We start from the raw sequence: 12,956 nt of genomic DNA, 5'->3' as shown, positions 1-12,956 counted from the left end.
TGACTGACTATCAGCCCAAAAAGTAGCCACTCGTCATCGAGCCGGGTTCATCGTTGACCCAGAAACGACTGTATAGGTAAAGTTTCTCTTGTTTTAAGCTGATAACCAAACAGGTTGGTTTATTGCCACTTTCCATGGATTCGGCTTATTCTCAGTTTATTGAAATTTTCTACAGAAGTGAAAAAACAGAAAAATAAACCGGGGTGCAATATCTAAACGGAGCCTAAGCGGATAGTCTCAAATCTTTTATTCTGACAGCACCATGAGAATCTTTGCCCTTGGTGTAGTCTACCTATTCCTGCTTGTTTCCCATATAGATATATTGCTGGTTATTGCGTTGCGTCCTGGCCCTTCGCCGACCATAAGTCAAGTTTTCCTAGACCCGCGTTCATGTAAACACTCTAGGTACATGTAAATACATTGCAATTGTTGATGAAGGGGCTTGATAAGTGCACAGGCCCATAAGTTAACTACCACATGTATTTAGCTCCCGTCTATCCGGCCTGAGGCATTTCCCCTAGCCAACCAAAGATAAGTACATATGTAGATATTGGGGACTTCACTAATATAATAGATGTCCGGCCACGCATCCTAACGTCGGTCAAAGATCGGACTCCGTGGATCGATTGTGTAGATACAGTAGTTGATCCTGGATTAAACATCGACAACGCAATACATAGTCTAGGGATCGAAAAGGAATGAGGGGAGACAGAACTCCTTGATTCTCGTTCAACGATGAAAAGCAGGCTAGATACTTTATGTATAGCTATATGAGCGTCCCCGACAATTCAATCACAAAGGAGAAAGACGTCTGAGCCTCGCTTTCTCCCTTTATCGCAAACGTTACTTATCTGCCATATATCTACTTATACTACTCTTGATCAGCAAGGGTTAGTTTTGTTTGCAAAGGAAAACGAAGAAATCGTCCATAAGAGGTATTAACCTATTAAATCTTATATTTCAAACGTGGTAGAATACAGTTGAAGTAGACTGGAGGCAATATTGCTACATACCTATATCGAGTACATGTACTTTAGTGTCTCTTGAAACATAACCCATAGGATTATTCCGGATGCATGAGAAAGTGTGAGCGGTGCCCTACTCCGATGATGTGTTCCGAACTCCGAACTCCGAGTATTTTCTGAAAAGAGATTCTAGCCCGTTGATCGTGTGATTGGCAATGACCAATTAATTTGATAGTGGTACCTTCGCCGCCGCCCCAGGTACTTGCATAGACCCCGAACAGGTCACTGGGAATCCTTTTGGTGGGTAGGGAGGGGGTTGATTGTGGTACCAGGAAAAAGCACTTAGTAATCGCGAGACGTTTCCAGACGGAATTGGATCTGCTGCATACATACCACGAGAGCCTGGCACATATGCATACCTACTCTTGTACATAAATCAGTCAGGACTGGAAAGGTCTCGCTATTATATACATACGAATCTCAGAGCATCGACACGGACCGCGCAGGCGCTCATGTGCAGCGAGCTGTTGTAGAGTGCTCTACTCGTATTTCTCTGACGTTTGTGGACGCGACTGATATTGCATGCCATACAAAAATACGCCAAGCTCATGATTTTGGGTGTATGCAATAATGGCCCAGTTCAAAAACGTCAGCGAAATACTAGTATGTCACCTGTACTTCGTACTGTACTCTAGGTACATCCATGATACTTCGTGTTCCCAGATAAAAACGTCGATGTCTTGTATGTGGATACCTTAAACTAGTATGCTTATCGATTTGTGGTCGGTCAGACATAATAGAATCTGATATCACTGGGGGGATATCTGTTTCATGGTCTCCTAGAACGATATCTCAGCTAGCTACATCTCTTGGTATGGCTTTTTAAATTTTGTACGAGAGAAGTACTTTAAAATGGCAAGTTCGAGGGGTAATAAGCTCCATACCTTGGGTAGAGAACGTATATAGGATATACTACTTCTTTAGGCTTCCTTCGGCCTGCCGCGGTTGTGAGCATCGACATATTTGCATCAACGTTAACTTGAACAACTGTACCTACGCGTTCCCCTGCTATGCGCCCACCCACCTTTAATTTCTCTCACTCTTCTTTAACCGGTGCGCAACAGCAACAAATCAACAAACGAGCACCCGCATGGCCTTGACACAGGGATGGTTCAAGCGACGGATAACATTACATGGTATCATTCATCTGAAGAGTGAGGTGCTGAAGATTCTGGCTTATGTAAGTACATGTAGTATCCAACCAGCGCAAGACGAAACGTCGAAGCATCTTTAAGCTTATTTCAGGGGGGGAACCAGCTCGGGCCGGGCGCCATTCTTGATCAACTGAGCGGGAACTAGAGGTAGGTACATGTATGTTAATACTCTACTAGTCCAACCACGACGACCATTGCATTTGCTCTTAACTCGATGTATCAATAATGCATCGGCAGCCAAAAGTGCTTAATCGAGTCCTCAACGTGGGTGCTTGGACACTTGGCGTCGTGGAATAATAACTAGCTGCTGCATCATCATTTTAAACTAAACATCCCCTGATCATGGAGAGGAGCAAAATAGTAGCGTTCGATTTACTGATCACTCTAAGATTCTAAATAGAGCCCAAGATTAACACCCAAAGTAAGATGTGAAGAGGGAGGGGAAAAAGTCATGTCGCTGGACTCAATCAAGTGGATAGTAAACGCGCTGGCATACTCATACCGGTTATCGGATTGTTATTTAGTGTTTCCCTCTGGCCACGGGACTGGCGACGATGCTGGTCGTTGCGATCAAGGCGCATACGCGGCCTACGTATGATATTCTAGAGTATCTCGGATGAACCTCTTTCTGCATAAGCATCAATGCCAGTGGGCACCACAACATCTTTCGGTGGGAAGGAATTCCAAGCAGAACCACATAGAATCGAATTTACTTTCTTCCCCTTCTCGGTGGGGCGTGCGTGGGTGTAACTTACATACATACATACATAGAGTAACTACATCATGTACCTACATACTTGTAAGCCAACTCAGCCAGCAGTGTTGCTGCTGCTTGCAATTGGTGCTGCACCCAAAACTACATGTACTCTAAGTGCCAACTTGAAGTTTGGCCGGCGGTGCACTAGACACGGACCACCAGGCCAGGACACACATACACCCGTTGGAGATTAGAGAGGGTAAAAGGGAAGTTGAAAGTCTGATTTACCGCAATTGCTAATTGTTCCTCCGTATTTTTCTGGAATCCCGCAAGACAAGACGATACGTAGGTGGATAGGTACATACATACATATCATGTGGAGTTCATATTCCTTTTCCCCCCCTCCTTCTTCATTGCTTTTTCGGCCAATCCCTTCTGCCTCAGATCATCGGGTAACTCCCGTAAGCACAATAAAACACAATAAAACGTAGCCGCCTGGTGCAGTGCAGGTGCCATGAATAACAGCAGGCAGCATACGGATGCAAGCTGCTGCACAATTGTACTAGCCGTCGATACATATCGGACGGACATAACTAAGCCGAGACGGAAGAGCCGAAATCGCCTCCAGCATTTCAATCCCTGTTTGGCTTGATCTTTGCTGGGTCAATCCACTAACCCAAACGCTCTCTAATTGACCAGGGTCTGCATACAGTGCATATTTATACTACTGCATACTCATATGAGGGTTGAGTACAGGCAGCCTTAGTCTATCTAGAGTAGTATCGCACATGGAGTTGCCGTAGTGTGTGTCCTGTCAAATCACTTGCTTTTTATATCAGTCACTAGCATAGGTCAGTATCTTGGACTTTGAATTTGGCGCCTGAATTTAACGATAGAAGCAAGCATCACCGGCGGCAGAAGCAGCAGTAAAACACACCACTTCGCTTCTCCAATCCATACGTACAGTCGGTCAGCACCTGCTACTCTTTCCCTCCACAGAGATTCGACCTCCACCAATATTGACTGACAGCAAGGCAAGCAACAGCAAGGCCCCATTCTATTCTATCCAGCAAAGGAAAAGAAAGAAGTGAGAGAGTGAGAGAGGGGGAGGAATACAGGGGGAAAAACGAAAGAGGAGAAAACCGACAATATAAACAATCGTGGATCTTCTTCTTCATCTGCTCCTTCTGCCATAGAAATTTCCAAAGGTATTACATCATTTACCCCAGGCATCTTTGCGATGTCCGATGCCAGATCGAGATCTTATGAGACGCACTTCTATTGTGCCTTGTGCGGCGGCCCTTTTGCCCAAGTATTCCGTACGGCTGTGAGCCCCGCACAGCCTTCCTACGCTGTTGGAAGTGAGCAGGATATCTACAACAGCAACACCGGGGATGAGGATCAAGACGAAGACGATAGAAACGAAGACCTCGACATCGACAATGAGTTTAATATATCACCACACAACAACCGTTGCATTCCTGAGGAGGTGGTTCGAAATAGTATGAGCCATGCGGCAAGCCGTAGCCGGGAGTTACGGCTGGTTGCAGAGCAGGAAGGTCGTAGACGAGGGATGGTGAGTGAGAAGCGGAAGACAATGCAAGCTTACAATGGAAAATACATCTCGACCAGGCAGATGAAGTGGACAAAAAACCTGCGTGCTTTGATATACAAGAGATCGAACCACCAGCCGTTGAACCACGAAGACTACGGGACATCTACAGCATATCTTACCGGTAGAGGGCTCATTCGACAGGTACAGAATTGGGCTGATGCCTTCGCTTCAGTCGATGAGGAGGAAGGCGATGATAACTCTGGGGTACATACGGAGCACCCTTTTTTCTCAGACGAGGACAAGCAACAAAACACCTACGGCTTCCATGTATACCAAGAACTTGGCCGTCCAGATTCACGTTATGTCATCTCTTCGATCCCATTTCATGACGAATGCTGGTCTCTTTTAGACCTCGCAATAGAGGAATCAGGCAAGGAGCGAGGGGTGGTTGGAATGAACGAACGTTTTGATATGGATGAATTATGGGGCTATCTCAGAGGCTTGGTTGGTGTAACGGGGGTCATTGATAGCGCCATAGTACCCAATTCAACCGCAGCAGCCTTATCAGAAGAGCGTAGAGGAAGTGGAGTAGTGTCGAGACTAGGAGAAGTTGATTATCGGGAGGGGCAAGGAAGTGGTGATGGTTGGCAGTGGAAGCATGAGGAAGGCCTTCATGTTGGTTTTATCCTTTTGTTTTTTTAATTTTTACCTTTCGTCTTTTCCAGTAAAAAGAATCATGTTAATACAATTCATAGTGGCTTGCCGCAGACCCATCGTTGATATCGGTACTACATTCACCCCTCTTGCCCCTCGGTGGTACTCAATCACGCTCTTGTGCACCTAGAGCGGCCCTCGAAGACCCGTTCCAATCAATGCCCCCCGAGATATTATTGGAGTTTTGTAAATTACTCACATCGACTGATGTCTTCAGTCTCAAAACGGCGAGTCCTGCGGTTCACAACTTGTGCCTTCCAGACAGTTTCTACCGACGATTCTTACGGGAGGAATTCCAATACCTGCCGGCATTAGTCAAGGAGGTAAAGGACTACGAAGCTTGCCTTGAGCGGCTTGATCGACCAGCACTAAGAAATATAGATTGGAGAGGAAGTTTTGAACGCTTGAGAAAGCGAATGATGACTCCTAAAACGTTGTCTGATAGTGGGGATGAATGGGATGCGGTAGATATCGGTCTGAAGAATCGGAATCGAATCTGGAAGATCGTTAAACCTATGGCAGACGAACTGGTGGAAGGTTCAGATGTAATACTCCAGCATAAGTATCAAGCACCGGAGAGGAAAGCCGAGAAAACCGGTGTTGTGCGAGGGTACGCGGGGGTACGGACAGGGAAAGAAGGGACAACCCAGAGTGTCTATTTTGGTTCACGTATGAGAGATCGATTATTTGAAGGGGAGGATGAAGACTTGTTGGAAATCATCCTAGAAGTCGACAAAGTTTGTGTCTGGTTGGATGGTGAAGATGGACCTGTTTGTGGGCTCGGCTTTGACATCGTCAGCGTCAGCGATGCTGAAAAATACAAGACCATGCAGAAACTTGGGAGAAGAGGCAGTGCTTCTGTAGTCCTGGATGTCCGGCCGGAAAAACTGACTGGATTTGTCTTCTGTTTAGCGAACCAGATAATAAGTGGAATACAGTTAGTTTACGGCAACGATCATACATTCTCGAAGAAATTTGGTCATTGGAATGGTAATTGCAGGAAAATCACTGCCCCAGCTGAGTGGCGGAAACTTGTTGGCATTATTGGCTTCGTGAACTCAGCCGGATTTATTGAAACACTTGGAATTCTGGAAGAGACCATCGACCGTGGGAGGCGGGACCGATTTGGACCTTTGCCTACCCCTCCATCGACTGTTGATCTATCTCATGGTGAGGCCTCTGTCTGGAAGAAACTCCCTCCAGCCAATGCATCATTATTAGAGCGCGAAGGATTACATATTATGGACTGGAGGATGTGCACGGGAGAATGGGAAATATGGGACAATGGTTTCCACGAGGAGGGCGCCGAGGCCCAGGTAGAGCAACAAAAAAGCTTGAAGGAAATTGTGGGTTATTATGATGATGAGGCCTTGAGGGGTCTGAAGTTTGTTTATCGGGAACATGGGGAGGGAAATAGAGAGTTTACCTCAGTTCTAGGAACAACAGATGCTATCAAAAGCGACTGCATATGCTTCGAGGAGGGAAAACGGGATCCAATGGCCGCTATAGTTATCTCATTTGGGGATACAGGTATTCACGGGATTTTGGTGTGTTTATACGTTGTCAAAACGGATAGATGGAATAGATCGCTAATTATATTGACATAGTTTGTTACTGAAAGCGGCCTCACTAGCGAAGTCTTCGGTCCGCGATATTTGGGGACCCACAAAGTTTTTGCTTCAACATCAGCTTCGAACATTGATGGCCCATCGCATACGATCTTCCGGAAAGAAACTAATGGCGACATGATTGGATTGCACTGTTTATATGATTACGAGCAAAAAAGGTTCCTCCAACTCGGCCTTGTACTCCTCACCGGTTCCGAGAGACACGACGATATTTACGGCTCACAATTACGGCGTCCCATCCCATTTAACGATATGACTGATAAGCTTCAGGTATGGGACGATGGCCCTCCGCCTAGTAAGTGGTCAATTGGCTCTAGACCTGGAGACATGGGGATATGCGACCGCACTTTCAGTGAAGCTGAATACACTGGATGGGCATCTTTTGAGTACCTAAGAAAGATCACAATCTACGGGAAAATGAAGGGCATCAGGTTTTCGTTCTCACAATCCCAAGAGAGGGATAGGTTTTTTGGTTATGATAACGAAAACGAAGGAATCTTTGTGCAGGAAATAGACTACGAGAATGGTGAGAGGATAGTTGGAATTGCAGTGCTGCCAGATGAGGAAGCTACACCTAGAGAGTCACAGAAGGCAGTATCGGGAGATGAGGATTTGGTAGAGAGTGCTTCTTGCGAAGGGGATTACTCACCACCTTTAGAAAGCATTTATTTCTTAACAAACCGGAATCGAGCGGATGCCCCTACACGAGTCAAATACCGCTTATCATGCCCTTATCTCAAAGCCATCAAGTTTGATTTCAACTACCACAAACTTATATCATGGGCGCCGATTTATGCCCCTTCTGATAGTGACAGTGAGTCTTTCAAGGTTGTATCAGAAATGGTACAATATCCGTGGAAATGCAGAACAGATGTTATCATGCCGGATGGAGATATCAAGCCTACATCGCGCGTCGCATGTGTGTTTTTTGACGACGAAGCAGGAAAGGGTGTCGATGCCGTGAAAGGTTATGTTAGTAAAAGTGGGCAGTTCTGTGGGCTAGTATTTCGAAGGGGTGGTAGTTGGTGTGACAACGTTTTTGGACATCGTTCGGCCTATGAGGTGACTATGGAGCTAAAGAAGGGGGAGAAATTTACGTCTCTATACTCCCCTGATGGAAATACCGGAGCCCTCGCGGTAAGACTTGAAAATATGTCTTAAACTAAAAACCTGTAGTCTTTACTGACCTTTTGAAGCTCTGCACGAGCATGGGTAGGACAACTCCATGGTTTGGAACGGTTTCCGGACATGTGAGGTTACAGCAAGCACCCGAAGGACAGGAAGCTGTTGGGATTTACGGAACTTTGGACAGGGTATGCGTTCTGTGCCCTTCATCTGGATCTTGTACCTCTCTAATCCTTTCTGCAGGAGATCCCATTTTTTACCCCGACCACAGAGGCCATCGTGCTGGACACGGTAGGGCTCCTGTACCGATCCAAGAAAAGTTCCAGAAAACGCTCCCCAAGAGTCCTTTCGCCGCCAGGAGCCTCCGGTTTCCAAATTCTAGATAAGGCTACCAAACTCAGATGGTTCAGTAATATTAAAGCATTTCCAAGAAAAACCATGCGCTTTTCATCATTGGTAGCCCAGCGAACCGAATTATACTCCGATAGTGATACAGTCGGACGGACATACTGTATCTTTGATCCATCCCAACTGGAACAAATCCTGGTCTGTGTCAATCTTTTTAGGCATAAAGGAATCACAGGTATTCGTTTTCGTGGGTCCGAGAAAATGGGCTTGGTCACAATGGGCGAGTGGCCAGACAGGGAGCCCATCACTGTTAAACCACGCCAAAAAATGAGCATCTCGGGCCTGAGCGGAGAGAGAATTATCAGAATTAAGGTGGCGTTCCAAAGGTCGGACACCGAGGACCGTATTGTAGGCCTTGTGATCGAAACCAACTCGGAGAGGAGCAAGACGATTGTTAGTTCAGAGATGTTTCCAGAAAAACCAATACACCTGTCGGCACATAATGTCAAAGTTCTTGAGTGTGGAGAGGACGATGAAATTGTGGGATTCCACGGTGTTGTCAGTGTAAGTTTCTCCCATAAGGCTCCACTTTTGATTCTATTTTACTAACTTGATATTATTAGACGTATAATATACATGACATAGGATTGGTCGTACGGAGAAAGTCATCTAAACCGAAACTATGATGACAAGAGGAAAGGCCTCTTTGCCCCTAATCAGTATCAGTCATGACCTGATTAAATTTCTCTTCCCTAACTCATTCATTTTTTCATTTTTTTTTTTTGTAGATACCCCCAGACGGACATTTTGCATAAAGGGAGGCGTTTTTGATTTTGATTTGATTTGATTTCTAGTAGTTGCATGGGTCACAGTTCACAAAATTTCATAGCTTTCTTTTCTTTTTCCTTTACGCGGAGTTTATAGTGCGTGGAGGCCTTTTTGTTTGAAAAGGGAGGGCTGTTTAGTCAGTCCGGCGGTCCACAATTTCCTTCATTAATATCTTTTGTGGAAGTTGGGGAAGTTGCCCTATAAGGCTACAGTCATACGAGCATCAGGATATTCGCTGGTATGAGTTCGGGATACGGAGGGTTGTATGCGGCAGGAGAAAAAGAGATGGGTGCCTCAATACATTTTATCAGGTGGAAGAATTGGATATATAGGATATTATATTCTTATTGGCTATGGTGGGGAGAGCCTGAGGGGGGGGGGGGGGGGGCTGAGCTGTGATAGCCATAATATCTTTTAGTACACTCATCGTATACCCAGGAAGAGATGGCGAATGCATTACTTGCTAAGATAGGGGTTAGCTACAGTAGACTCTCGCTATAAAAATATTTGATATACTTAAGGATATATTCGCTATAAAAGAGCAGCGGCCAGTCCGCAAGCGCCGTTTTGCTAGCATCCTCTCACTTTCTCTAAGGATAATTCGCTATAAGGATAAATATTTTTGGACCCAACCGTATCCTTATAGTGAGAGTATACTGTATATTACAGTATCATCTCAAATGAAAACTACATGCAGTGATGTAGTACTACATGTACATACACATGCAAGCATGCCCGAAATGTACTTCTTTTGGTGTTCTCCGCTCAAAGCCGTACCTGCAGTTAAGCTAGTGTTTAGAATATGGAAAGCAACTTCGTTCTAGAGTAAATAGATAGGGACTGGCCAAGGTTACATATTAACGGTATGGAGAGTGAGAATGAGGTGAGAGATGCATAATCGGGGGTGGTGGATGGCCATGCATGGCCTATAGTTTGGTAATATACGATAAGCCAAGTAAATACACCCACTCATCGGGTGGAGGCGGATCCTTTACTTTGTGACGCTAAGGCCAAATTACTACAAACACCACCGCCAGAGTTAGTATCAAGCATACAAAGCATCATTACCAATCTACCCTAGAACTAACACTAAAGTGCTAACGCATGCAGGGGTTTAAATTTATGGCGCATTGCAAAAAATAAGCCTTCTGTATGGCTGCGTGTACATAGCATGTGGCATAGACGTAGGACAAAGTAGTAAGCATTAAGGACACATATGGCAAGCAAACAAAGATATAGTCGACGTCTAGTTCCCTTCACCATCACTTCCCTATTACTTCACTATCACTATCTCTATTAGTGTCATAATCATTATCATCATCAGTTCATTCATTCTCAGCCCGCATCAATATCCTTTCACGTTTGTGCTAGGAAGAGCTCTGATGAATGCAGGAAACAACCAACAACGCCCTAGCGGTAAGAGACTTCCAGGTATGTGTTCTGGGCCACTAGCGGATACCTCGAATTCGTGAATGGACTGCTTTCTCCATACACCTGGGACCGCACCGGTCTGTTGGCGAATGGACTGGGCAAAAGGTAGTGAAATTGACTCTTGGAACCAACACCCGAATTGCCTGGGCTCTATCAGAGGCCATATGGCTTTACTAGAGGTCATAGGGCCTAAATAAGAGCTTGCAAAGGTGCCTGAGGCTGATAGAGGCTATAGGATGTCACTGAAGCTCGCTAAAGATCTTGAAGGTGCTAATTATTATTCCAGACTCGATATTTAGGGTCGCTAGTCTTTTTTAGAGGTCTCTGGTGATTGTAGTAGTCGTCGGGGTTGATATAAATCATTATTAGTTATTAGGTGTTGATATTAAAACAATAGTTTCCCCGGGCTGTTCGTGAATAGACTGGTCCTGTCATAGATGTATGAGCCTAGGAGTCCATTCACGAATACCTCAAGTCCGTTCGCGAATTTGTCAAGTCCATTCACGAATCTATCATATCCGCTAATGGCCCGGAACATATGCATATATGTCTCTAGATCCCTTGACTATATACCGCTACGCTCCTTCAACCACCCCCAAAACGCTTGAATTAGACCGGCCTGAAGCAGTGCCTATCCAAGGGGGTATCTAAACCTTTAATTTGTTGTGGAGAATAGCTGTATAACGGTGCTGTCCTTTAACCCCTCGAACTAGCCCTAAGGACCCTTTATCGCCTAGTGCATGACTACCACTAGTAACGCTCAATCACCAAAGATCACTCGAACAATGCACCTCTAGTAAAATGAACCATAGGCGGCAACTATCTCTTCAAGTAAGTGTCTAGAAGCTTACAGTTTTGGAGAGGGATAGCCGGAATTTGAGGTGAGCGAGTGATGGTCTGTGATTCGCCAAAGACACCTTGGAGGTCGAATCATGTGCCAGACTGGACTGGGGTTCGAATGGTTACGTACTGGGCGCGCTGGCTGGTTGTTTGTTTGCGTTGTCTGGCCCATGTGCGCGTGCGGTTATTCTTTGATCGAACCGGCCAGGAGCGGGCATATACGCCACCCTGATGTTCCATAGGCTAGATTTTTGACCGATGCCAAGCCATTATATGGTTCTGTTGATATACGGCCGCCATTGGATGTTATCCCTGCAGCTGACTCTGTTGGTACATACCCGTTTACCACGAAAAGAACCAGAAAATGCAGTTGCTCAGGGCAAGGATTATTTGTATGCGGTGGCGGTGATCTCTCATACAAATCATTACTGTTTCCGTCACTTGCATTTTTTGGTTCTTACCCTGGTATACGAGTAGAAGATTCCTCCTGTCACGAGGGCGAAAGCATATGAGACAGGTCCTATGGTGGGAGGTCGAATTAAGCTCGCCTATCAGTTCAACTGGTGTGGTAGACTCAGTGTTTGTACGACCGGAAGTAGGGCCTAGCGATTTTATAGGACGAGCCGGGTCCACGACCCGCCATGTTGTACCTACAGCGAGTGATATGGGGGGAGCTCTATTGGTGAAGAGCCCCTGTGTAGACATCCCTATTTCTACGATACATTCTAAGAGATCTCGATACCATACGTAGTAAGCAAATATATTCCTACCTAGTATAACTATAGCTAGGGTTCGCGGGTCATTAGCAATACCGGCGGCAATGCTAGCTAGATAACAAGCTGAAATATGGGGCACATTTGGAGGGGTTATGAAGCCTGTTTGCAACATTGGTCACTATCATCATGCACAACGGCTTGGTGGAGGAGGGGAGGAGGAGAGTATGTTCGCCTTACTTTTGGATATCAGCACATATATATATGCCGGGCGGCATAGATTCTGGTTGCAATAACAGATTCTGTGGATCTAGCCGGGATGGCAGATTGGCGTTTTTAGCGGGAAGGATGATGTTCCTCAGATCAGCAAGGCGTCCGCTGCACCAATTCCCTACAGCGGGGGGGGGGGGGGGGGGGGGGAATTATTGTAGAAGTATGGGAAGAGTCCCATTGGCCGAGTCAGCCACTTAAACCCTGTTTTTAGACCCCTGTTTCTACAATAATTTTCCCCCCCGCTGTACATAATGAGCCGCACATCCAAGTTTCTCACAGATGAGATTTTTTTTTTATCAATTGACGTCACAGTGCATAATAGCAAGCACTGTTTTGAGTGGAGGTTTGTTGCGAGAAGCGGGTGCGTGGGGCACCTTTTTCTCGAAAAAGGTTGTGAAGGTCAAAGTCAAAGTCTTGGTCCAGCGTTTGGTGGTTGACCGGGGAGAAAACAGGGCATTGTCTTGCCACTGGCAGCTCGGGTTTGTATCCCCCCATGCGGTGTAGCTTTGAATACCAGTGGCTCCAGTTTATAAAAGCCTATCTCTTATTGGTCAGATCTCCTTCAATTCAGCTACGTATTAACGCTCTACCCTATATAGGTACCTTTTTTCTTCATTCAGGCAAA

General features: G+C 45.7%; 1 protein-coding gene across 1 annotated transcript; it reads left to right on the top strand.

Moving 5' to 3' along the window:
- Window positions 1–4,116: 4,116 nt before the first annotated feature.
- Window positions 4,117–8,932, top strand: LAJ45_07810 (uncharacterized protein; the record flags this gene model as incomplete). The annotated part of the gene is made up of 6 exons (XM_046117365.1): window positions 4,117–5,106; window positions 5,187–6,692; window positions 6,753–7,910; window positions 7,970–8,086; window positions 8,142–8,810; window positions 8,870–8,932. The coding sequence occupies 6 exons, from the start codon at window positions 4,117–4,119 to the stop codon at window positions 8,930–8,932; spliced, it is 4,503 nt and encodes a 1,500-aa protein (XP_045969350.1).
- Window positions 8,933–12,956: the final 4,024 nt, after the last annotated feature.

The sequence above is a fragment of the Morchella importuna genome (genome assembly GCF_003444635.1).
Source record: "Morchella importuna strain M04M26 chromosome Unknown Morimp01GS026, whole genome shotgun sequence".
Lineage (NCBI taxonomy): Eukaryota > Fungi > Ascomycota > Pezizomycetes > Pezizales > Morchellaceae > Morchella > Morchella importuna.
The sequence above is the reverse complement of the archived record's forward strand: the minus strand, read 5'-3'. Positions and strand labels throughout refer to the sequence as shown.